This window comes from Chlorocebus sabaeus, chromosome 11, assembly GCF_047675955.1.
Source record: "Chlorocebus sabaeus isolate Y175 chromosome 11, mChlSab1.0.hap1, whole genome shotgun sequence".
In the NCBI taxonomy this organism is placed as follows: domain Eukaryota; kingdom Metazoa; phylum Chordata; class Mammalia; order Primates; family Cercopithecidae; genus Chlorocebus; species Chlorocebus sabaeus.
This window is the reverse complement of record NC_132914.1, coordinates 103,334,242-103,361,110: the sequence shown is the minus strand read 5'-3', so window position 1 is coordinate 103,361,110 and position 26,869 is coordinate 103,334,242. Positions and strand designations below refer to the sequence as shown.

Genomic DNA, 26,869 nt, shown 5'->3' with positions numbered 1-26,869 from the left:
TGTCAACTCATGGCCCACGGGCTGCATGTGGCCCAGGATGGCTTTGAACACCACCCAACACAAATGTGTAAACTTTCTTAAAACATTATGAGATTTTGTTTTGCAATTTTTTTTTTTTTTTTGTAGCTCATCAGCTATTGTTAGTGGTAGTGTATTGTATTTTATGTGTGGCCAAAGACAATTTTTCCTCCAATGTGGCCTAGAGAAGCTGAAAGATTGAACAGCCCTGCTCTACCGTATAGCCTCGGTTTGGAGTAGCCAACACCATCTAGGTTTGTGTAAGCATACTCTGATGTTCACACAAGGAAATGACCAAATGATGAATTTTCCAGAATGTACCCCATCAGTAGTGGATGCATGACTATAATTATAAAAGTTCCAGAGATACATTTGGGCTTTCTGAAAAGAAGTGAGATGGCGGAGACTCAACTCCTATTTCAAGTATTAGGTGGAACTTAGGGGGCCTAGGCCAGACTGGAATTTAGGAGCTTAGTTTCCTAAATCCTGTCTTTCCCAGATGTGTCCATTGAAAAAGAAAAGAGAGGTGAGACCAGCTTTCCCCATTAAGCTGTGAAGTATGTCTACTGAGGGGAGAGCCCTGGACACAGAATGACAGAACCTGAGCCTGTGGCTTGGTCCTGCCACTTGCTTGGCTTTACTGAGTCTCATGATATTATTTGCAACTCTGCTTGCAAGTGTAACAAACACCTATTTGAGCTAGGGAAGCTCAAAGTGGGGGATTTACTGTAAAAATATAGAGATGGTTTGCAGAATTTAAGGAAAGAGACGCAGCTGAACCTTTGGCTAAGACTGGGATCAGGGTTGTAAAAGCCATCGGGGACCATACAGCTTCTCTCTGCTCACCTGCTTCAATCTCTGTTTATAGACTGACTTTTTCTGCTTCTTGGTCCACAGGTCTGGAGCTTACATCACCTCTACTCAAGTCATCAGCTCAGACCAAACTAGAATCACTTAATCCTCATTGCAAATAGATGTAGAAAAAGGACTCTGACCCATTTTGGGTTAATTGTTCACTCTGGTGGCCATCAGGTCAAGGTCGGGGGCACATATTTAATTAGGGGAGCTCATACTTACTGGTGAAGTGGGAGGGCAAGGGCCCTGCTGTAGCCTGGGTAGTTATCCCAAATTTTATCTGTAAGGAATCTTAGAACACAAGTTCACTGGTTTAACAGAGACTTCAAATACAGTGGTTTAAATAGGAAGTATATTCCTCTTATAACAGTCCAGTGATAAGAAATGTAGGATTGAGAGATTAAAGCCACAATGCCAGCACACTGGGTTGTACTGATGGTGGAGTCTTACTTTGATGTCTACCATCCCTAGGCTTTCACCCTCATCTCTGATGTTCATTATGGTCCTCCATGGTTCTCCATCAGATTCACCTTCCAGGTAGCAAGACAGGGGAAGGGGAAAAGGGGGGAAGGCCATTCTCTTTAAGGGCATGACTCAGAAATTGGCCAGATCTTTTTGTTTATAATAGAACTTAGTTACATGTATAAGAGAACTTAGTTACATATAAGGAAGGTCTCTATTCTGGGTGGCCATAATCTCTGTTAAAAATTGGGAGTTCTGCTACTACCGAAGAAAGGGAGAAGCAGATTAAATGGTGTGGCTAAATGCTGCGGGCCAACTGAAAATCCTCCTGCAGTATAATATTTCCTACAAATTGTTCTGAGGATCAAATGACCTGGTTGGTGCAGGCGAAAATGGAAAATGGAAAGCACTGTTCACCTCAGCCTCCCTCAGTTTTATGAGCCATAAAACCTTCTTATGAATAGTTTTCAGTCTAGTTTTAGAATTAAAAGCCTTATATTGGAGTTGGCAGGGCTTTGCCATTTATTATTTGTGTGCCCTGGGGAGAGTAATTTCACCTTTCTGGTGTCAGTTTCCTCAATGATAAAATGGGGCTAACAATAGTGGCTACCTCAAGGGTGTTGGGAAGATTAAGACAACATACGCTGAGGACTTACTACTAATCTGGCGTATAGTTAGTGTTGAACATGTTATCATGATTTATGGTCCCACCTTGAGGTTAGAGCTCAGATTCCAACTGACTTTTGGCTTTTATCAGAAATCAAATCTCTGAGAACCCTTCTTGGTTGCCTCCCAGCAGCCGTCCTCCATCTTCCTTCTCTCCCTGCCTTTCGCTTCAGAGGCTGAATGTGCCAGATAGTCAGCCTGCTTTGCAGCTAAGGGTAGCTAGGTGACGGGGTGTTTAGGGAGGTATTTCCATCTGTCATAAAAGGAGAGAAAGACACATGAAGGGAGCTACTCTTTTCCCCTGGCTGAGCCTCCACTTCATTCCTTCTTACTTCCTTCAAAAATAACAGTATAAGAGTCTGATACCCGGAACAAAGGCACCCATCTGTGATTATTGGGTCACAACCCAGTGGATTTTAGAAAGCTAAATGGTAGAGAAGAATAGAAAGAGCCTGGATCTTTGATGACTTTGTCAAGCTACTGAGCCAACCTTGGAACCATTAACCCCAGTCGTCTTGTGTGAGATAATAACATTTTCACTGTTTTTTTTTTTTTTTTTTTTTTTTTTGTGACACAGTCTCACTCTGTCACCCAGGCTGGAGTGCAATGGCATGATCTCAGCTCACTGCAACCTCTGCCTCCTGGGTTCAAGCGATTCTCCTGCCTCAGCCTCCCGAGCAGCTAGGATTACAGGCGTGTGCCACCATGCCCAGCTACTTTTTGTATTTTTAGTAGAGATGGGGTTTCATCATGTTGACCAGGCTGGCCTTGAACTTCTGACCTCAGGATATGCACCTCAGCCTCCCAAAGTGCTCGGATTACAGGCGTGAGCCACCGCGCCTGGCATATTTTCATTGTTTAAGGCACTTTTACTTAGCTGTTTTGTTTCTTGTCGCTAAAAGGATTCTCATATAAATCCTCCCATTAGGAGAGGAAAATGCACTCTCACTAAAGCTGTTCAAAAGAATGTGCCACCCACTAAAAAGGCTGTTTCCCCAAAAGGGCACAGCAAGCGCACCCCTTCTTATGGTGACTTCCCTGAAATGGACACCATTCATTTTGTATGTATGCATTCTGATATATTTATTTTTTAAAGAAACAGTCTCATTCCTTCATAGTTACAATTCTGGGCTTCCGCTCAGCTAAGTTCAATATTTACTTATCAACAGCAATATGAAGAACGGTAATAGTGCCAATGATGCACAGTAAAGAAGAGACCCCAACACTGCCTTCAAAGAGCTTGTAGTCTAAAGGGGAGAACAAATAGATAAATAGAGGATCCCAATACACAATGGAAAGAGCTATGATGCTATGGAAGGACAAAGAAGAGGAACTCAGCCATAAGGCGGGGGGAAAGTGGGGAGCAAAACAAACCAGGAAAGGGAATATTTATTGAACACCTACTATGGGTGTGTTAAGTGTATGAGTATGTGATTTTTAACTAGAAGTCTCACTTCTGGCACTAATATATCAGCACAAGAGGTCTGTCTGTCTCCCAGCAAGGACCATCATCAGCATTTTAAGGTAGCCTAATTTACACATCCATACAAAATAGAATGATAGGTGGGGGGGAAATAGAGTCAGCAGGCACTAATTAACATATCTAGGATCAACATATTTGGCCTTGCTTATTCACATATAGCCAATCAGAGCAAGAGGGTGAACAGCAACACCGCAAAGAAACCAATCACAAAAGGGAGTTCCTCAGGACAAAGCCCAAGGACCCTGAGGGCAGATGGCTAGATGGCAGGGACTGTGCTGTGCTTCCTCATTCCATTTTCCCACTTCCTAAGTAACCTGTGGAGCTCTTTGTCTAGAGGCTCTGGGTCATGCTCTGATAAGAACTCTCCTAGGTCCAACCTATGGTGAAGGCTGAGATGAAGGCTGAGGTGACACAGCATTCATTCCTACAGGTGAGTGATTCCTACGGGTACCTCCTTGGACATTCTGGCTTCCTAGTAATACCCAGGAGAACCATGATATCACCTTCTTTGTGTCCAATTTACAGATGAACAATGTGAGTCCCAGCAGCCTACATTATCAATAGAAATTTGGAATTTGAGCCAAGAGATAAGGCCTTTTATCGCAAAAGAATTTATGTGTGTGCATTAATGGGAAGGTTTAGTCGAGACAGTTTAGATACTTTTATATTAGATGATTCTTTTATTATTAAATACTCCTAATTTTGTGTGTGTGTGTGTGTGTGTAATTTGAAAAGGCTTCCTCTGATGGGTTTCTACCTATGACAGAGCCAGTGGAGTGCATGAAGCACAGCTCACTGTAACCTTAGATCCCTGAAAGTTTGGTGGGTGCTCATAAATGGGAACTATGCCAGATGCTTCTGCTGAAGGAACAAGGATGGATTTGTGGAGTATGTCAGTGTCTTCTGCAGCTCTGTTGCCTGCAGGTTTCACTCAGGGGCCAGAGCCACAGTCGAGGCTGGACTCTACAAATTCAGGATAACACCTTCAGAGGACAAGGTCACTGACCCCTGGCCACACCGCCATATACCACTTATTTGCAAAGGTAATGGGAAGTTCCCATTTCATCTGCATTGACACTTGTCAAGCTCATCTGACTATGCCTCAAATTCCATAATTAGAATTTCATCCTTTCGGCTAAAGCCAAACAGGGAATCTGTGTCTTATTAAAGGACATTTCTACCTGGAGAGTGAGATTTTATGCTTAATAGCCACAAATGTGATGTTCTCACTTCCCCTCCTCTCATTGGATGCCCTTGACAGCTCAGTAATATAGGTTTGACGATTTTACCTGTTTACCTGATGAGCAAACAGAGGCCCAAACGGAAGCCAAAATGTAAACCCTTGGCTCGAATTCCAGATTTCTATGGATAATGTAGGCTGTTGGGACTCACATTGTTCATTTGTAAATTGGACACAAGAATGTGACATCATGGTTCTCCTGGGCGTTATCAGGAAGCCAGAATGAGGCACCTGCTCTTTTGCTTGTCAGTTCCTCTGTTCATTCATTCATTCACATGCAGCAAATGGTTCTTTGCAGTCTTTGTAGACAAACAGCTACCGAGATGCCTAAGCAGAACTTGCTGCCCCAACTCCCCTTTAACTGAGTCCTTATTATTTTCCAGATACCAGGCATATTTTAATACAATCTTCCCCAAATAACTGTATTTGTTAGGCATTCTTTCCATCTTGTGGATGCAGAAACTGAGACCCAGAGAAGTTAATCAAGTTACCTAAAGTCACACAGCTAGAAATGGTGGGAGCTGGAGTTTGACCCAGATCAGACTACAATAGCTTTCATTCTCCATATTACACAGCCTCGCTCACATTGGAATTTCTCTGTGCGTTATTCCCTTCAACTTTGACTGGACTTACTTTAGATGGATGTAGCTGGATACTAAGGGGCCACACTGGATACCAAAGTCTGAGCCAGCAGGTAGGCCGATGACGCAAGTATTTTGGTGAGAGCTGCTGGGACTTTTAGGTAGAGGTATTTATTTAAATTTTCTCTGGAAAATTGCTGTATCTGTGCTGTGCCCAGGTGTGGACCGAGTGGGTTGCTCACCGGCTCCTGCCTCAGCAGTAGGTCTTTGCTTCTCTTCTAGAACTGCCCTAGGGACTACTCACCCACTCTTTTTTTAAAATTTATTTTTATTATTTTTAAAAATTTTTTTGAGAGGGAGTCTCGCTCTGTCTCCCAGGCTAGGCTGGAGTGCAGTGGCACAATCTTAGCTCACTGCAACTTACACCTCCTGGGTTCAAGTGATTCTCATGACTCAGCCTCCCAAGTAGCTGGGATTACAGGCACAAGCCACTACGCCTGGCAAATTTTTTATATTTTTGGTAGAGACAGGGTTTCACCAAATTGGCCAGGCTGCTCTCGAACTCCTGACCTCTAGTGATCCACCGGCCTCGGCCTCCCACAAGTGCTGGGATTACAGGAGTGAGTCACCCCACCTGGCCTCTCATTCACTCTGTCAGTACAGAGATTGGTCCTATGGCCAGAGTCCACTCATCACCTGCTGTCTGTCTGCTATGAGTGGCTGGTACCACCTCTGAAGAGATCGCCAGCTGGTAACATGAGAAGCCAGGGGTGAGAGCGAAGTGCAAGGCTAGAGGGGACTGCTGGATAGCAATCCCCCAAGGACACATTAATTTCCCTAAATGCCCTTCCAGCATAATGAAGGTGCAGAGCATCCAATCAGTTGCCCTTTTGAAAGAACAGTGAGGCAGCTGCTCTTTTTGAAAAAGCAGGACTCCAAGCTGAAGCCACGCTGGATTTCTTCGTCCTGTCCTTTCTCTGGCTCACAAATATTCTACCTTGGAGGCTGAAAACTCATGGCATTCAGTTTCATTTTAAAAAGGAGATCGGGACCCTAAAGCGAAGTATCTACAAATTATTTCAGAAGTGGCTTTCACAAACATGCTCTTTTTTTTTTTTTTTTTTTTTCATTTTGATGATGTCTCTGCATAGGAGGGTATCATTATCCCCATTTTCTAGATGGGGAAACTAAGGCCAGGAGAGGTTGTGTGATGTGATGGGAAATGTTGGGAAATTGAGACTATAAGCTGGCTCCAGTCTGATAAATAACAATAGACACAACATGCAGAGCCCTTTGCAGCTGACAGAGTATTTGCATGTTTAAACTTTTTAATCCATCCATCCAACGAACCCAGTAGGACATGTGATTGTTATCCCCGGTCTTACAGGTCAGTTAGTGACAGACCTGGCCTTCTAACTCCTTCCCATTCTTCTGATCTCTTTCCATTGTATCACTTCTTCTTGGGTTCCTTGACTTCTTTGAGCCTTTATTCTAGGAGCTGGTATCTTTTTCTGTAGACAGCCAGAGAGTAAATATTTTAGGCTTTGATGGCCATATGATCTCTGTTGAAACTACTCAATTCTGCCCTTCTAGTTCAAAAGCAGCCATAGATGTACATAAAGAAATGGATGTTACTGTGTTCAAATAAATCTCTATTTATGGCCCTGAAATCTGAATTTCATATAATTTTCATGAATCATGAAATATCATTCTTATTTGATTTTCAAAAGCAACTCAAAAGTGTGAAAACCATTCTTAGCTTACGTATGGCACAAAAACAGGCAGGGGGCCCTTGCCCTATCTTCGTCTGTAACATTGGGAAGTAGTAATACCTCCGCCTTAGACTCACATGGATTAAATAAGATCACACCAGTAACGTGTTTTGCACAGGATCCACCATTGCCCTTCTACCAGATGACGAAAGCATGAACGTCTCTGGGTTTCAGTTCTCTTATCTATTAGAAGGGAAGTGTTGGCTACTTCTAGCTCTGAGTCTATACATTTTTGCCAAATTACCTTTTGCTAAAGAGCTTCAACCGCCTTCCTTCTCCCTGCCCTGAGGACATCCATGCCTCCTGGTCTCCGTCTCCCCAGAATTTCTCCACCCCATTTTCATTTGGCCAACTTCTCTTTCTTGGTCCTAGTCATTATTTTGTACCTTGGCTTGCACTGAAGTGAGTGAACTAGATTTCTTCTCCATTTCTTGGAGAAGTTTTCAGTGGGCAGACCCAGCCACTTGGTGGAGCTGTGGGAAGATGTTTTTCCTTATAAAGGTGCCTGATGCTTTCCCTGGAGAACTTCAGGTTTAAAGATGGGGATGCTGGAAATGGTGCTTCTGGGGGAAAGAGGTGTTGTTCGTACCTGTGTGCATGTTTCCAGCATCTGCCCACATCCAGTTAATTTGGGCAGTCAGGGTTTTGAGTTCAGATGTTTCAAGAGTCCCGAGTCGGGCATCTGTATGGGAGAGGCCAGGGACAGATAGATCCTAGATCTGGCGAGGTGCTCAATCCAGATTCCTGGAAGTTTCCCAGTTGTCCCTGGTTCTGTCATAGAGGAAATCAGTCTCCCTCCTCACCATGCAAAACATGCAATTTCTTTTTGGAGCCATTAGATATACAATCAAATAGACTTTATCTCTCAAGGAGCTGACTTTTTGTGACTTTTATATAACAACTGTTGGTGAGATGTGATTTCTTCCCCCTTTCTTGGAGAAGTTTTTGTTGCTTAGATATTAGCTACTGTGTAGCCAAATTACCTGAGTTTGTAAGTTGTGAGACCACAGGGTAGTCTCTCGATCTCTTAGCATATCCCATGGAAAATGGGGGAAATACAAATATCTGATCCCAAGTAAAGTATCATTTTGAGAATTAAAAAGGACCATTTGTGGGAAAGTGTTTTGTAAACTGTAAAGCATCATGCTGATGGGAGGTATTAGAAACTCCTTGAGGGCAGAGGACCAGTAATAAATGTATTACTCTTTGTCTGCAGAATGACTGCACCATCATAGATGCTCAATGAACATCTGTTGAATGAATGAGTGAACAGGTGAATTAAGAGCATCATGAAGGGGTTGGCAGACTGGAAATGTGCCTATTAAATGAAGGGTTTCAAAGGATGAGACTGGGAGGAGCAGGAGAAGCAGGCCCTTGAGAGGAATCTAGGGCACGTGGCGTGTCTGCCAGGACGGCAGCTAATGCATCACTTGCCAGTTAGCCAGCTGCCGGGCAGGCTGGCTCCACTGGGCAAGCTGCCAGGCCCCAGGCCATCTAAGGCTTGTGTGAGTGTCCCAGAGCAGGTGGGCCGGGAGCTTCTGTCGTCACGGGCGGGCTGGTGACCCGCCTGGAATTCCTTCCCTCTCGTGCCTGCTTTTAGAACCTTAGTCCCTGGTGACAGTAAACAGAACGGACGTAGGGCCTGACACTGAGCCACCCTGGGTCTTGGCAGGGTGGGTCTGATAGACCTGTTTCCCAGACTTAAAAGAATACACATAAACACAGCATAGATAAATGTAGGCAGTTATATAGGAAATCTTGGTCCGACGTCTATTTTTTCCTGACCTAGTTTTTTTGTTTGTTTGGGACATAATTACTTGAGAAATGGTAATTGTTTTACATGCTTGCTATAGACCTGATAGAATAAATCTAATAATAATATTATTTAAACAATAATAATAGCAGCTACTATTTTTTCTGTGTTTACCACATGCCTATGTAGTACTATGTTAAACACTTCGTAGACATTTTCGTAGTTCTACAAGGTAAGCATTAACTCTGTAGGATTGTATCCTGTCAATCCTACGAACTAAGTATCATGACTCTACCTATTTTACGTATGGAGGGATTGAGGTTCAGTTACTTCCTGGGGTCACAGAGCTGAATGGTGGAAGAGCTGCTAGAACTCAAACCATTCATCCACCCATTCATTCATTACATGATTGAGCACCTACTAGATAGCAGGTACTAGGGATTCATGTGTCAATAATACCAATGAAAACTCCTGCTATGTGGGGACAAATGCAACAAATAAGGACATTTAATAATGTATTATATGGTGGTAAATGCAATGGAGAAGAATAAAGCATCCAGGGAAGGAAAGCAGTGCCAGTAGCGGAATGGGAGGTGGAGAAGGTGGGCTGCAATGGTAGACAGGATGGTCAGGAAAGGCCCCATGGAGAGGGTGACATCTGAGCAGTGTTGAAGGTACTGGGTTGCTGAACTGTGTGGATCGGAAAGTAGAATTTTGGTTTGTATGAACTTTGTCCAATGTGGCAAACGGCAAATTGGAGTCCAAGGAAGATTTCTGTGAATTCACTTTTTTTCTTAAGTTCATTCTCACTTTCTTTTCTGGGTTATGCATTTCCCGAATAGGAAATTGAATGGTAAACTAGGGAGAAAGTAAAGGTATCAAATAAATTCAACCATCCATCCATCCATCCATCTACCCACCCACCCATCCATCCATAAATCTGTTCAACATTTCTAAGGCACCCACTACAAGCCAGATCTATGTTTCTGTTAGAAGAGTAAGATCTAGATCTATACTATTGGATATATAAAATATATATAAAATAAATATATATGTATAAAATAAAGATAAAAATAACATTATATATAATAAATTTTATATAATTTTATATACAACTGTAAATATATTTTACACTGCTTCAGATTTTTTCAATTTAAATTTTCAAATGAAAATTTTATGAAATACAACTTTATTGTTTTGCTAGAGTTGCATTTCAGTTTAATCATTGAAAATTTATCTCTGAATTGAGAATTACTCTAAGTACGAAATGTATAATGAATTTTGAAGATTGAGTGCAGAAAAAGGTAAAATATTTTATCAGTGAGTTGTTTATATTAATTACATATTGAAATGATACTATTCCAAATATTTTATTATTACTATTTATTTTATAGTAATATAGTAATATATTTATTATTACTATTCTGAATATTATTAAAGTTAATTTCTCTTGCTTTTGACTGGTTTTTAACATGGCTGCCAGAAAAGCTAAAATTATTTATGCGGCTTGCATTATATTTGTATTGGATAGTGCCGTTCTAGACCTTGCCATTCCGGAGCTTCCAGGCAACTGCAGGGAGCTGGGCACACAATTGAGTAATTGTAATACCATGTGGTAAGTGCTATAATAGACCCAGGAACCGAGTGCTCTGGGGACAGAGAACTGAGCCTTCAGTTCTGCCCAGCCCAGGATCAGGGGAGAGGTGACATCCTCAGTCAGGTCTCTGAGATGGTAGAAGTTTGTCATCTGGAGGCCAGGAAATGAGGTGTCCCAGCAATTGCGTATAGTGTGTGCGAAGGCCAAGAGACATGAAACCCTGAGAATCACAAAGGGAAAGGAATGTGTGCATTATTCAGCGAAGACCCCAACCTGCCTAGAACCCTATTTAACCTCAGTGAAACCCTAAGCCTCTTCCATTGTAGCCAATTAGAGTTTTTCTGCCACCTGACCCCAGCACGTTCCTGCACGTGACATTTTTACTCTTGCGACTTTCTGGCAGCCAATCTTTCCAGGGTGGCACAGTGTTGTTTCTGTTCTGGAGTCTTGCCAGTGCCTTCTCTGTTGATGGGGATTTATCACTGTTCAGTTTCTTTTTTTGATAACAGAAACTTCCAGCAAATCCCTGCTGTTTTATTCCCCAGGAAGAAGCTATCTTATTTTTCAGTACAGGGTTTAGAACAGAGAAAACAAGGCAAATGGGACTGCTGCCAGCTGTGCACGTGCTCCATCCCATTCACAAGTGCAGGAGGAAGGGAAGAATGAATGTGCAAGGAACGTAAGCCTGACATCTCCAAAAGGAATCAAGAATGTCAGTGTGGGACAGTATCATTGGTCATCTCCTGCTCCATCGGTTACCCACTGAGGTGGCTCCCCAAACTGACACTCTTCCCAACAGGCTCAACCGGCCCTCTCAACCATCAAATGCATGAGATAAATTAAAACTAAAACTCCTTCTGGGCTATTTCTGTTGACCCTTGTAAATATCCACTGATTCTATTTATACTTCTGTTTCCTGATATCACTCGTCAACCCCCATGGAAAGGCCTTCTCTTATATCCTTTTACACACAGAATGGAATATCAGTGGGCAAGTTGCAAAAAAACCAAACCAAACCAAACCAACAAACAAAACAGCCTACATTTATTGGGTGCGGCTACTCGTATCTTGCTGATCTTGTGCTTTCTTTAATTTTTTTATTAACTCATCCAATCCTTAACAACACCACCAACAAAACCCTTTTGAGACAGGTATTACTAATGCCCCCATCTTAAAGCTGAGAAAACTGAGAAACAAAGAGGAAGTTGACCAAGATAACACAGCTAGAAAGTGGGAGAGTCAGCATTTGTACTCCGGTTTTTCTGATTCTGGAGTCTCTGCCCTTAGTCATCATTCTTATTGCTTTTCTAGCCATTTAGCAGGGGGAAGAAACATAGCTTTCTGTTGGATTTGTAAGCTTTAGTTTTATTGTAGTTGTCTAGTCCACATTCAAGTAGCCTGGCTTCTCCCAAAAAGTGTGATGGCTGAAAGTCAGTTGAATGCTATCAACTGTACTTAATACTCGTAGACTGCAAGCCACATGAAGATGAGATCAGACCTGTCTTGTCTCAGCACATTCTCAGACCCAGGTGCCTGGCATGTACGGGAAAATACTGTAGAATGAATAAATTTGTTTCTTCCTGTTTTATGACTTTGAATGCTCCTCTTTTTTAATCTCTGACACAAACAATGCAGGAAAAATAAAAGAAAAACTCAAGATCCTAAATAATCTGCTATCTCCTTGAATAAACAGAGAGAAAATAAAAAAGGCATTTTGGGTTCCAACTATTCAGGTACTTGTTATAATCTTCCATTTTGCTTTTTCTGTGTAAATACAGATTTGGTGTAAACTGTATATTAGTTAGGGTAGTACTAGCTGTCATGACATATAAACCATCAAATTGCAGGGGCTTAACACAATCAGTTAAGTTTATTATTCACTGATGCAGCAGTCCAATGTCCTGGTCAGACAGTGACTTTATTTCTCAAGGTGAAGTAGGGGCCCAGGTTTCTTTTATCTTGTGGCTTTACCATTCACTTAGGGCCTCCAAGTCCTCTGCTTCCAGCTAGGCAATGTGGAGAAGGCACACCCACTTTTTAAACACCCTGGATTGGAAGAAAAAAACATCACTTTTGCTTCTGTTCCATTAGAGAGACCTAGTCTCACGGCCGCACTTGGATGTATGGAGACTGGGCAACGTGTCCCTGGCTGAGCAGCCGTCTGTCAGCTCTATGGATGAAAAAGCATGAATTTTTGGTTGCAATTATCTTCCTTCCTCTACAGTGAAGACTAAGTGCTTATTGAGCTTGCTATTTAATGTAAATTGTCCACCAGACCACATATTTTAAGTTAGAAACATCACAGTCTTAGGTAACTTTTCAGAACTTCATCTAGCAAAGTGGAAGAACAGTTATCAACCAAAGCACAGGCATTAATTGACATGAGCTCGGGATAGGGCTTGGAGCAAAGCCTTAGAGTCAGAGGCTCTAAATCCCAAATGCAGTTAGTATTTGATCACAGGCAAATTAGCCTCTTTGAGACTCCGATTTCCCAGTAGCGAAATGGGCAACGTAACAGCCACCTTGCAGGTGATCAGCAGAGCGATATGCATATGTAGGGATCCTAGCAGGCAGGAGGTAGCAAATAAACAATGACTGCTATTACGATGTTTTCTGAACAAATGTTTCTTTTTTTTCTTTTTCTTTTTAATTGACACATCATGGTACATATTTACAGGGCACAGTGTGATATTTCGATACATGCATACGACATGTAATGATCAAATCAGTGTTATTCGCATAGCAAACATATTTCATTTTGTTGTGTTGGGAACATTCAAAATCTGCTCTTCTATCTATCTGAATATATATAATAAATTATTAATTTATACAATATTCTACTGTATGTTTTTAAATATACAATATAAATTATTAATTTATTGTATCCTCCCATCCTCCCAATTATTAATTATAGTCACCCTGCGGTGCTATCAAACATGAGCACTTATTTGTCTTACCTAGTTGTAATTTTGTACTTGTTAACCAACCTCTGGCTATCCCCATCCCCTCCCCCAACCTCTAGTAACCACAGTTCTACTCTCTATTTCAATGAGATTAACTTTTTCAGCTTCCACATATGAGTGAGAACATGTGGTATTTGTCTTGCTGGGCCTGGCTTATTTCTCTCAACACAATGTCCTCCAAGCTCATCTATGCTGCCTGAATGACAGGATTCCCGAATGACTTCTTGAGAAAGCGAACATACCTTCTTTCTTTTAAACTGCTTTGAAAATAGAAAGTGCCGTGAAGTCCCAGTAATGAGCTTTATGTAAATAAAAGATGTAGGAGAGTGTGGATGTCACACTTTCAAATGCCACCGTTACTACATCTGTCGTGTATCCAGAACAAAACCAGAAATCAGAGTCTAACCAAGCAGTATGATTAAACTGCTTAAAATTGTCCCAGGCCAGGCACGGTAGCTCATGCCTGTAATCTCTGCACTTTGGGAGGCCTAGGCGGGTGGGTCACCTGTGGTCAGGAGTTTGAGACCAGCCTGACCGACATGGTGAAACCTCGTCTCTACTAAAAATACAAAAAAATTAGCTGGGCGTGATGGCACATGCCTGTAATTCCAGCTACTTGGGAGGCTGAGGCAGGGGAATCGCTTCAACCAGGGAGGCGGAGGTTGCAGTGAGCCAAGATCGTGCCATTGCACTCCAGCCTGGGTGACAAGAGTGAAATTCCATCTCAAAAAAAAAAAAAAGACAAATTCTAGTAGGATCCATGGAAGATGAAAAGCATCATATTAATATCCACGATTTATTGAGTATATATATTCTAGCCCTTAATCTTCATACCAACCCTGTGGGATGTATTACTGGTATAACTGCTAATACCACATACATTGTTACCATCACCACTTTGCAGATTAGAGAACTGAGGCATAGAGGGGGAAAGCAATTACCCAAGATGATCATAAGTGGTGGAACAGGGATTTGAACCCAGTCACTCTACCTCTAGATCTCAAGCTCTTCATCAAGGAGCCTGGGCTCTTGTTGGAGAAAATCCTTTAGCGATGTGAAAACATTCACACACAGTGCCTGATAGCATTGTGCTGAAGTGTGGTTCCAATTATAAATGTGGTAGGAATTCAGTCTGGAGAGGAACTCCCAGTGCCTGGGCATGACTGTGTGCTACGCATTGTACTGGGTGTTTTTCATCCTTCCCATTTAAGGAGATGGAGCATGGCATATATGGAAGGAGAAGAGGGGGAGCTTTGGAACTGGACAGGTAGGGTTTAAATCCTGGTGCTGCCATTTACAAACTGTGTAACCTCTGGGAAATTACTTAACCATTCTGATACGGTTTCTTCAATTGAAAATAGGGATTGTAAACAGCTACTTTACAGAGGAGGGTTCACTGTCATAAAACAGTACCAGCCTACGGTAGAGCAGATGCTGTTGATTCAATAGATACTGATGAAGTCCCACATATCTGGGAGTAACACTATCAGCCAGAATAAGCCAGGTTACGCTGCTTTAACAAATCCCACTGGCTTAACATAAATAAAGTTTAATATTTGCTGACGCTACTTTTCCAAAACAGATTGGCTGGGATTTTCTGCCATCTTTATACAGAGACTCAGCTGGCCTGGGGAGGCTCCAACTTTGTACCACCATGATTGTCAAGACAGGAAAAAGAAGACATGGGGATTTGGTCACTGGCTCCTAAAGTTTCCATGTGAAAGCAACACAATCACTTCTGCTCTCATTCCATTGGCCTAAGCAAGTCCTATGGTCACATCTAACTTCAAGAGGATGGGGTAGTGGATTTCTACCACATCCCAGGGGAGAGGAAAAAGTAGAAAACATTTTAAAATACTACTGCAGACACAATGTGTTTCTCTCTACAATAGATCTGCTAATCCGTATCTTAAGAGGAAACCCAAGCTCTGAGAGGTTAAGTCATTTGACCAAGGTCACACAGCCAATCCTCTGTGAAAACAGGACTCAACACATGCCACTCACCCTGACTGTAGGATCTATAGGGACAACGTCCACAAACTTTGTATAGAAAGCAGAACAGTTTCAGGATGGGGGGCAGGGAGGCCCTGCAGAATAGGAATTGAATAGGCATGATGGTGGACAGAATAGGAATTGAATAGGCATGATGCACCTTTGTGTTTGTGTTCTGTGATGGATCCTGGGAAAGGGAAGAAGGGGCAGGGGAGTTTGTGTCAAACATCAGTAGAAGAAAAGTTTGGACAGGTAAGAACATCACGCGTCAGAGTACAGCAGAGTCACATGTGTGGAGGATGAGGGCAGTGTTTCAGGCCATTACTCTGGCAGCAGTGAGGAGGCTCCCGGGGAGGGCGGGCTGTTGCAGGAGTCCGGGGTAACGTGAGGAGGGGTAGACAGGAATGAAGGCGGCGGGAATGCAGAGGAAGGGCTGGACCTGAGAGCTGCAGAGGAGGCTCCAGTGAGGTCCACTGGTGGAAAAGAATCGCCATGCGATTTGCAGAACACCAGATATTCTTCAGCCTTCACTCTTCCCACCCCAGTCTGGTATATTGCACCATTTGTTTAAAAAAAAAAAAAATTCCCCAAGACCCCCTTTTCTCTAGCTTTCTTCCTTATTTTTCATGGTCTCTTCTTAGAAGGGGGGCAGTCACATCGCGGTGGGAGGCCCTTCCTGCCTGACCCTTACCGTGCGGGGTACCGTTCCTGTCACCATCGCCAGGATCTGGCTGGCCCTTACAGTGAAAGGAAATCTTCCAAGGCCTAAGGAGGCAAGAGGCCTTCAAGTCGCCTCCTGCTCAGCAAAGGGGTTGCTCAGCAGGCCGGGGTTCCTGGTCCACCCCAGGTCCCTGGTTTGCCCACCTCCGATGGCGGCCTCCGCTGGCAGGGTGGGCGCCTCTGGGGAGCCAGCTCCATCCCGGCGCCTTTAGAACCTCATCTCTTCCACGTCCCCGGCCTTCCTCCCCTTCCAGGCTGCTGTCCCTGCCGGGGTCCAGATAGTGTCCGAGGGCCGGCGGTTCGACGGCGGGCCCGGGGTTCAGCCTCCCGGCCTCCCTCGTCCCCGACTCTCCTTTCTTCGGAGAGGGCGCGGGGGCCGGGGTCAAAGCGCCGCTCTTGGGATTCTCCTGGACTCGGAGGTGCCCTAGGCGGGCGCAGCTCTGCCCCGCGGGGTGCCAGCCTCGGCGGGCAAGGTCCGTGAGTCACCGCCTGTAACCCAACACCAGGCCTCCCTGCCCCCTCCCCCAGCTCCGGCCACCAGGCCGCGGCGACACCTACAAGAAAATGAAGGGGCGCCCGGACCCGCGGCGCCCCAGGCCGGATGGCGAGCAGGTCCCGGCGGCCCCCGGCTCGCGGCGCTCTAGCTTCCCTAGCCCCGGGGCTCGGTCAGCCGCAACCGCCGTCCCGGTGCGAGCAGGAATCCAGGCCGAGCGGCCGGAGCCACAGCCCCAGGCGGCGGAGGGCCCGCGATAGCTGCGACTGGCGAGCCCGAGAGCGCCCGGGGAGGGGGCGCCCAGCTTGGAATTTCCCGGTCCCCTCCGGCCCAGCGAGGACAAAGCCCCCCTGGCCGCCGCCGCAGCCGCCGTGGCCTACGCCGCGCAGCACAAAGGGCGAGTCGCTACACGCTCCCATCCCCCTCCCAGCTCACGGCGGCCCCGGCCCGGGGTGGCTGCAGGGAGGTGGGGGAAGCCCTAGCTGCACCGCCCCTCGCTCCCCCTCCCCCGGGGCAGCGCGAGCGCCGTCCCCGCCCCCGACCCGTCTGCGCGTCCTCCAGGGGAGGGGTTGGGGGGCGCGGCGCCCCACATAACACTCCCCCTCCTGCGCTCCGAGCCACCCTCTCCCCTCCTTCCTGCAAACACCACCGCCTCCCCTGCCACCGCCGCCACCTCGCCCGAAGCTCCACAGTTCGCCGCGGCCGGGGGGCGGTGCGCGGACCGTGCGCGCCGCGGGCGCCAGATGTGCAGTCCCCGCCGCCGCCAGTGACCGAGCCGCAGCCCGAGCGGGATCGGGCCGCCTCCCTGATGCTGCGGGGGCGACCTTGAGCGTACCGCGGCTTCCCTTAGTGGGGACCACGACAACCCAGCGCTGTGCCCGGTGTTGCCCTCTGCAGCCCGGCTCGCCCCGCGCTTGGACATGGAAGGGGCCGCCGCGCCCGTGGCTGGGGACCGCCCCGACTTGGGGCTGGGGGCGCCGGGCTCTCCTCGAGAGGCGGTGGCGGGGGCGACTGCAGCCCCCGCGGCGGCGGCCGCCCCGGAGCCCAGGAAGCCTCACGGGGTGAAGCGGCATCACCACAAGCACAACTTGAAGCACCGCTACGAGCTGCAGGAGACCCTGGGCAAAGGCACCTACGGCAAAGTCAAAAGGGCCACCGAGAGGTTTTCGGGCCGAGTGGTGAGTGGGTCAATCCTGGAGGGTGCGGGGGAAGCTGGCTGGACGCGGCTGGGGACCGATGGCGTGCGAGGCGGGGATCTGTGCGCCCTAGGGCTCTCTTGACAGAGAGGGGGCTCATTGGGAAGCCCCGAGACAGACTCCTCACTCTTTCCCCAGCACCCCGTGACTCAGGCGTGTGTCTGTCCTGAAACACTTGTTACATCCTGTCTGCACACATTTTATTTTATTTTTTGGTTTGTTTTAAAAAATTTAATCCCAGCAGCAAAGGAATGTTTTAGATTTGCAAACACTTTGCAGCGTTGGGACGGCCGGGGTCTCCCTCGCAGGCACACATTCAGACCATGCCCCGAAATGCCTTATTTCCACAACTCTCCAAATAACCACATTCCCAGCTAGGAGCTAGCCCCTCAGGTCCCGTGTTTTGTGGGTGTCCCTACCCCATTGCACCCATCTGTCCGCAGCCCCTTGCTCTGCATCCTCCCACTCAGACTCTGCATTGCCCTGATGATGCTGTGGCTGCAAGGGAGGGCGACTCCTGCCTGTTTTTGAGACAAGGTTAGGGAGCAAAAATAAAGACTACTGCAAGTCTGAGGATTCTAACAGTTTGCATCGTGGCTTTGGGAGGAGTGAAATGTCCAGGGCATGGGTAGCTACATAGATAGCTGTGCTTAGTTGCAGCAGGCTCAATTGCGTTTCAGCTCCTGGTTGCAGGGCTACCAAACTGCTGAAGGGGTCTGGCCCTGCTGCTCTTGTGACAGCTGACACCCTGCCAGGGTCCTGGCACCATTTGCACAGCTCCAAGAAGTGCTTTGAGTGCCTTAGGGTCTGTCTGCCTTGTCCCAGCCTTGGTTTGTTGTTATTTTCACTTCTGCAGAACAGGCCCTTGAAATCCACACTGCTTGTGGCTAGAGAGTTGGGTTCAAAGTGACTGACTGTTGCAGAAAGATTTTGTGTGGTGTGTGGCAGAAAATTAACATGGTTCTTTGATTTGAAACAGATCAGATGTATTTTAATCGATTTAGGGCCAAAGTCAGAAACTAGTTATGGGACTCCTTGTGTGCACTTTTGGGAGTGTTTTGGGGGCTCAGGGTTGCTTATAAACAACACATGACTGCAGGAAAAAAGAAAAATGAGCTGTCAAATAGCAGCTTAATATTGACATGTTTCTTTTGCATTTGGGCAGGGACAGTTCTGTGAAAAAAATGGGGGTGCCAGTCAGCAAAGTTCAGTCCCCAGATTCTCAAATATCTGGATACCTGGATAATGCCCTCCCAACCCATTTCTCAGATTCGATGTTTGAGTCTATATAACTTCATCCCATAACGTTATTTTTAAAAAATCTGTTATCAATTAATTGGAAATTTGAGATGTACATTTCTTTTTAAAGCTGGCTCTGTAATAAATTCTACAGCAAGCAAGTAGTTGAGAATTCACTCTGGGCAGGTGCCATTTTTGTAGGATGAAATTGTTACAGGGGAGGGTTGTAGGGGTGGCCTCTGATGAAGGCATTTTCAGGTTTGTGGAAGAAGAGGCTGGGACATGTGCGCTTCATTCATGCTTTTCTTCTGAGGTGATATTCCCCAGGCTGGATGTTGAATAAGCAAAAACTAAGCTTAGCTCCCTGCTCATGTTGTCTTAATAGCTGCTGAAGAATCGCACTGGGAAGGTGGGAAGCAGAATAATGAAAAACAGACCCAGTTCGAGTTGCAGGTTGAGAATGTGAGACTATGAGGGGTTGTTGAAGTGGTAAGGGTGTGCCTGGGGTCTGTGAAGGGACCCCAAAGTCTAAATGCTGGGGCACTGCCTCAGACCCTTCTAAAGAACGAACCCTTGTCTTATGGCAGACGCCTTTCTGAGCATCAGTGGGACTTCCTGTCAGGCGTTCTTCGAACTGCCTGATCCACAGACTAGGTTAGAGTGAAAGGCATTTGCATCAGTAGGCAGCAGTCCGCCTTTCTCTTTGGGGGATGTCTTTCTCTTATTTGCAGAAACTGAACATTCCGTCAGGATTTAGTCAAGAGGCCACGAGGGGGCGCCCTGAGAACGAGAGAGGCTTCTTTACCAGCCACAAGTCTGAAGTCCCGCTGTGTTATTGTTCAGCCCTAGTTCAGTTTCCCATTGTGCTGTTAATTTCAGCTAAATCTCTAGTTTTACCCCAAAATTATGTACAGATTTTAAATCTGGCAGCAGACCCACTCCCAGAAACTGGCAGTCTCTAAAATGCTTCATTTATTCACGGGGCTGCTTTCTCCTTGATAGCTAAGCTTGTAGAATGTTAGCCAGATCCCTGGGTGACAACCTTGCATAAAATAGATGGGAAAACTGAGGTTTGGGGAAGGGAAGTCCCCTTGGCCCCCTGTTCTCCCCTTGCCTAGCACACTGCTCACGGATGGTGTTAAGAACTTAAGTGAGAAACAGGAATTGTCAAGTGGAGAATTTCCTGTGACTGGCTGAACAGAAAATAACACCAAACACACAAAAAATTGGTCAACGAGTTGTTCTTGCCCATACAGTGCCTGGTGACTCAGAACCTGTTAAGAGCAGCAAGAAATTTTCATCTAAAATATGAACTTGGAGTTTTCTTCTGGTACCGATGATGTGCTAAACATTCATAACTTGCTTTGAAGGTGCAGTTGAGGAGAACTGAAAGGGCGCTCTCTTAATTTAGCCTTTTGATCTTTGGGTAGAATTTTGAAGTGATGCTTTATTTTCATTTGCACCAGTGCCTTTTACAGCCTCTCTCAAGAGGAGCAGTGGTTCTAACGTATTTTACTAATGTGAGTGGCCCAAGACAGGTGCCGGGTACGGGGCTCTATGGAATGCTGTGAAATCAACATCCCTGTTGAAAGCAGGGGCTCTTTTCAGAGAGGAGAGAAGTTTCAAAAAAATGAGGATGTGGTGGTTTTTAATTGCATACCTGGAAGGACCTTCCGAATAAAACACAACACAACACAACACAGCATCATTTTCTATGTGCCGCTAAAGGCAGTTCTGAAGAAAAGTGCAGAATGAGATGCTTGGAGTCAGCTGGTGCGACCGTGTGCGCCATCCAGGCATCCTCCTGCAGTCTTGCGGCCTCTGCTAAAGCATGTCCGTAAGACCAGGACTCAGAGTGGCTTGTTCCAGAGATGAACAAGCTCAAAAATGAGGCACTCTTGCAGAAAGGCTAAGAGCCCTGGCTTACATTCAAATCCTTGATCTATCTCCTACTAGCTTTGTGTCTTTTGGCAAGCTATGCGACTTTTTGAAACCTCAGCTTCTTCATCGGTAAAACGAGCTACTAAGAGTACCAACTTCATGGACTTGTGAGAACTGAATACAGTGATCTATATAAAACCTCAAAAGGGGACATTAATCAATTTAGTTCCTCCTTTGAGCAGATTTTTTTTTCTCATCTTGTTTTAGGATTTCATTAGATTTTAAGACCATGAGAGAGACACAATGCATTGTGTCATGCAGAGAGAGATAGAAGAAATAATCAACTTTTCAGAGTAATAAAATAAATACCAAATTAATTAGGGAGGTGTGTCCATAGGAAGGTGAGATAATTAGCCAGATTCAGATAGGATCTGAATGCATTTCTCAAGTCTTGAATTTGGGCCTTGTTTATTGCACAACTTTTGTTTTGATACAGTTTTGGGCAGGCCTGTCGGGTAAGCCTCTCTGTCATAATTCAGCATGCATTTTCCTTGAGCTAAGCCCCCTGGACCTGCAGGCCACACAAAGCATTGCAAAAAAAAAAAAAAAAAAAAAAGAAAAACAAAAACAAAACCAAAACCACACAATTTTATGTCCTGTGATCACCTCTATGTCAAGGGGCCAAGTTCAACTTCCTCCCTGTACCAGGTTGTCTCTAGTGAGCAGTAAGTGGTATGGTGTGAGCTGGAGGCAGGGTCTCTGGCAGGGAGTATGGGATGGGAGTGGCAAGACTGGTGGTCAGTGTGTGCCCCTCCCCCACAGTCTGCCCTGCTGCCCCTGGCCACTAGAGCATTAGCTTGGGTGATGGGGCGTCCTCACCTAGCAAGCCAAGTGTTTTGACCAAAAATGGGTGTTTTAAGCACTGGCCCAAAGCTATTCATAGCTTCCTGCTGGAAAACTGCAAATCAGGGAGGTAAATTAGCAAGCCGGCCTGCCAAACCGGAGGGTGTGTTGACGTCACATGCATGGTGGCAGAAGTGCCATGTTGCAGCTAAGGCCCAAATCCAGTTTTAGAATGTAAGGGACCATGGCAAACATGTAGTTCAAACTTCTCATCTTCGAGGCGGGACCAATAAGGAGCAGAAGTGTTAAGTGACTTTGTCGAGGTTGCACAGCTGTTGAATGACTGAGCTTGATCTTAGAAACCTGATTCTTGGTTTGGTGTTTTTCCATCACTCATTTAATAAATCTTTACTGGAGAAAGATATGGGCCTCACTCTTAAAGAACTTATAATCTAGTAGCAAAGATGAAATGTACTTACAAACATTGAACTAATTCTGTTCAGTTCAACGAAGATCTATTACCATCCGCCATATGCTACTCACCATGTTAAACGCTGAGACATAGAAATGAGTAAGACCCAGGGAGCTTCCAGCCTGGTGAAAGAGAAGGCGGAAGTAGTTACTAGGCATGAGTAACTCTTCCATAGAGGATTCGATTGTTTCAGGTGATTTTCAAGTTGGATGACAGCTCATTGAAGCTTAGCTCATCAAACTGAGTTTGATCCTGGACAGAGTCATATTTCTGCTGCTGCCATTATTTACTACCAGTTGATATTTTGAGAGCTTGTGGTACCTTGCACTGTGCTAAGTGCTTTAGAGACATTTTCCCTCACTTAACCTTCACAGCAACCCTGTGAGGTGTAAAGTAGTGAGACCCATTTTACAGATGGGGAAAATGACACATAGGGAGGTGAGGTAACTTGCCAAGGGTCAGACAGCTGGATGGTGTCCGACCAGTTTCCAAACGAGTCTGTTTGGAAACCCGTTGCTGCTAGAGGAATTGAGAACCTTCCTTAATGTTGCACAGCTGGTGACCTCTGGATTTGGGTGTGGTTCTTTGCTAATGGTGCCAGAAGAGCAGCCATGGGGTGATCCCCCACCCTTCTGGAAGGGGATCTAGAGGAGGGGCCAGGGCATACTGTGGGATTAGAAAGTGTTCTCCGGCTAATGGGAGGACAAGTGCTATTGAAAATAACCCTTGATTTGGGTTTCAGATGACTGAAGTGTGAGGCTTTCCGAGGCATTCATTCACTTGTGTTTGGGGGAAGGTGAATATTCCAGGTGACTCGGAATGCAAGGTTTGTGCTGGGACACAATGGGAGGGCAGGATTGGTAAGGTGGGATGGGGGTAATAATAATAATTGATGCTAATGCAAATAATAGCAACTAATACTTCTTGAGTGCTTATAACATGCTAGGTGCATGTTAACTGATTTAATCCTCATAACAATTCTGCTATCATCCCATTTTCCAGATGAAGATCCTGAAGTCCCAGAGAGGTTAACTAGCTTGCTCAAGGTCACAGGCAGCAGCAGAGCCAGGCCTGGACCCGGGCAATGTGAATGCAGAGACCTTGACCTTAACTCTCCCTCTAGAGATGTCTGAGCTGGGTTCTGATCACAGTGGGCCTTGAGCCCATCAGTTTGGTGTGCTGGCTTGGAGCAGGGAGTTTTTGCAAGAGTTGAGTTGGGAAGATAAGAATCAGAGCCAAGTTAGGGAGATGAGATTTGCCTGCTTCTGGTGAGCCGTCTGTTTTTTGGTCTGTTTGTTGGACCTGGAGGAGCTTGTTTTAATGAATCAGGTCAGCGAGCTCTTCACCTGGACACACACAGAGTTCTTTGTTTCCCAAGCAGCCTCAGACCCTGGAGTCCCTAGGGGGCTTTGAGGGGTAAGCGGGTTCACTTCCCTGCCTGCAGACAAAAATGCCCCCACACCATGCTAGTATGTGTTGATCTTACTTCCTCCTGGGAAGCAGCAGGAGATAAGGGTTTGAGTCAAGGTATCTTGTGTGTCGCTGTGTCCCGTGTGTCTTGAATCCATCCTGCATAGCTACTTATTGTCAATGCCTCGCGTGGTGCCAAGCCCATAGTAGGTCCTCAACAGAGGCTTGTAGGATGGAACTGAAGTGAATACGTTGAGCGAGAGAATATCTTGGGAGGCGTAGAAGTTGTACGTTACCTTTCCAGACCTCAAGGAACTTCAGATTTGTAGGTAAGGAAAGACAGTGGTTGGAAATGAATGGCAGGTTACAGAGCAAAGTCTGAAAAGACAGGCAGGCCCTTCTCTGCACGAATTCCCCTTCTGTTACGTTTGCACATGCATTTGTTAGGGAGAGACGTATATCCAGGGTTTGTCAGGTTTCTGGCTGTGGCTTCCTGTCCTCAGTGGCTCCAGAGTCAGACAGCAGAAGTCTCATTTGTCTTTCCCACATGAAAGTCCTGGAGCATCTGTAAGTTATGATTTGTGAAGTATCTGCTTTAAAGCACAATGCATTTATCATCGTACTGGCCCAGACGACATTGTAGAGTACAGGAATGAGAGGATCCCAGGCCTCAGAGTAGGAGGGGCCGGGCCAGATGACCCACCGTGAATGGAGTCTGGCTGAATTGATAAAATTCCCTGGAAACAGCCCAGGAGCAGCCAGATGTTGGCTTTACAGTGAAACTCTTCAGTAAACTTTTAACTGCATGTGAAAACCAGGGCTGGGCAGTTCCACTTCTAGGTTTACCCAGGAGAAATGCAAACATGTGTCCACACAGAAACTTATACACAAATATCCATAGAGCATTATTATTAATAAAAGCCCCAAAGTGGAAGGAACTGATGAATGGATAAATAAAATGTGGCACGTCCATTTCATTTGTGGAATATTATTTATGATCTATTCCATAATTTTATTTATGGAATATTTTTGGACTGTTATTCAGCAGTAAAAAGAAATGAAGTACTTAATACATGCGACAGCGTGGATGAACCTTGAAAACATTATGCTCAGTGAAGGAAGCCAGACACAAAAGGCCACAGATACCGTTTGTGTGTAATGTCCACAAGAGACAGATCCGTACAGACAGAGGGTAGATGAGTGGGCCTGGGAGTAAATGGGGAGTAGCTGCTAATGGGTATGGAGTTTTTTGGGGGATGCTGAAAATGTTCTAAAATTGTGATGATGGTTGCACCACTCTGAATGTACTAAAAAACCCTGAATTTTGCACTTTAAATGGGTGGATTGTATGATATGTGAATTACATCTCAATAAAGCTGGTAATAACTTAAAAAAGGAGGGCACAGGGTGGAGAGTGGGAAAGGGGTGGAAGCCTGTATCTCTCAGGCCTCTAAGATTGCAACCTCTGGTTCCACAGAAATCTCCCACTCATTTTGTGAAAGGAGCAAAGACAATATCCTGCCAACCACGGTCAACATACAGAGCTCCAGGGCTAGGCTGCCTGTGTCCATATGCCAGCCCACCCCTTGACAGCTGTGTGACCTTGGGCTAGTTACTAAGTTTTAACCTCTGGATTCTTTGCTACGGCTCACGATAGTTCTTCTTTTATGGATTGTTGAGAGGAAGCACCGAGGTGACATAGCTAAGCCTTTTGCCTGGTGCCTGGCATGCAGTAGGTGCACAATAGATGCAGCCAGGGCCATTGCTACTCTACAAGGCACCTTGACGCTAATTAAAAAAAGGCCTCCTCTAGGTGGATACATATGAAAAGGCTTATGTGCTGGCCAGAAGCAGCCCCTCTCTGACTAGTGGCTCTGTGAGAACGACGTGGGCTGGGGCCCATTCACCTGTGCATTGGCTGGTGCCTTGTACGTGTATGATCTGCACATCCGTGCTTGGCAGCCCTGGTGGTAGCTTGCTTTCTTCTTCTTCTTAGCTACCACTTGTCAATACTCTGTGACTGAAGCTTCCCCATAAAAAAGATATAACGTCCCCACATTGGGGCTCAACACACCTGCTCTTCTTTTCAATCTAGCAATAAACCAGATAGATGTATTTAATATGTGCTTAACAATGTGTCCAGCACCATAGGGACTTTCAGAGGAGGATGTTACAAGTCCTGCCACTGAGATACCTAGAATTTAGTTGGGGCTATTAGATTCAGACATCTGGAATAATCTGAGAAGAATGCAATAATCTGAGTATAGAAATGAGGTGTCGAGGCCAGGTATGGTGGTTCACGCCTGCAATCCCCGGACTTGGGGAGGCCGAGGCGGGTGGATCACCGGAGGTCAGGAGTTTGAGACCAGCCTGGCCAACATGGTGAAACCCCATCTCTACTAAAAGTATAAAAATTAGCCAGACATGGTGGCGCATGCCTGTAATCCCAGCTACTGGGGAGGCTGAGGCAGGAGAATCGCTTGCACCTGTGAGGCAGAGGTTACAGTGAGTCAAGATTGTCCCACTGCACTCCAGTCTGGGTGACAGAGGCAGACTCCATCTCAAAAAAAAAAAAAAAAAAAAAAAAAAAAGGAAAAAAAAGGAATGAGGTGTGGAAGAAGAAATCCCAGCTGTCAAATCAGACAGACTTGGGTTCAAATTCTGTCCTGCTAGCCAGGAGCTAGATGGTCCCAGGTAAGCTGCTCGTTTTCTCTGGCTTCTGTTTACTCATCTGGAAAATGCAGCTATGAAATATCCTACCAAGTGCGAAATATCCTACCGAGTGAGATTACCATCAGAAATAGGATTTGGAAGCTTCCAGCACAGAGCCTGGTGCATAGTAGGTTCTTGAAAACTAGAGCTAATATTACTGTTTCAGGGAGAAGTGCTAGGGTGGAGTACCCAGTGACCTTCTTATCTTGGCTCATGGCTCTTCATGCTTAAAATCCTCCCATGGGTTGCATGGGAACCAAAGTCTGAATTTACCATGTCCTTCGAGGCTCCTGCTTGGGTCTTCAGACCACCACTTCCTTACTCCTTTGTTTCAGCCCTGTGACTTGTGTCCTTCTGAGCACATGGAGAGTGTGTGTTGGACTATGTGTAGGCTCCATTCTTCCTTGTCTATTAGAAAGGCAGCCGGGCTGCTGTCTGTCTCACTCGTCACTGCAGCCCAGCCTGTAGCCCAGCGCTAGGCATCTAGTGGGTGCTCAGTAAGGATGAATGAATGATCGAAT

The 26,869-nt window shown here is 45.6% G+C and overlaps 1 protein-coding gene across 2 annotated transcripts in view; it reads left to right on the top strand.

Moving 5' to 3' along the window:
• The first annotated feature begins 17,039 nt into the window (after positions 1 to 17,039).
• The window catches only part of NUAK1 (NUAK family kinase 1), a 76,704-nt gene continuing 66,874 nt past the window's right edge, over positions 17,040 to 26,869 (top strand). The window contains exon 1 of one of the 2 annotated variants that reach the window (XM_008004516.3): positions 17,040 to 17,773. In XM_008004516.3, the coding sequence (XP_008002707.1) occupies positions 17,516 to 17,773 (258 nt within the window). In that variant the 5' untranslated portion in view covers positions 17,040 to 17,515. The remainder of the gene's footprint in view (positions 17,774 to 26,869) is intronic. The other variant, XM_008004517.3, reaches the window with a different exon arrangement.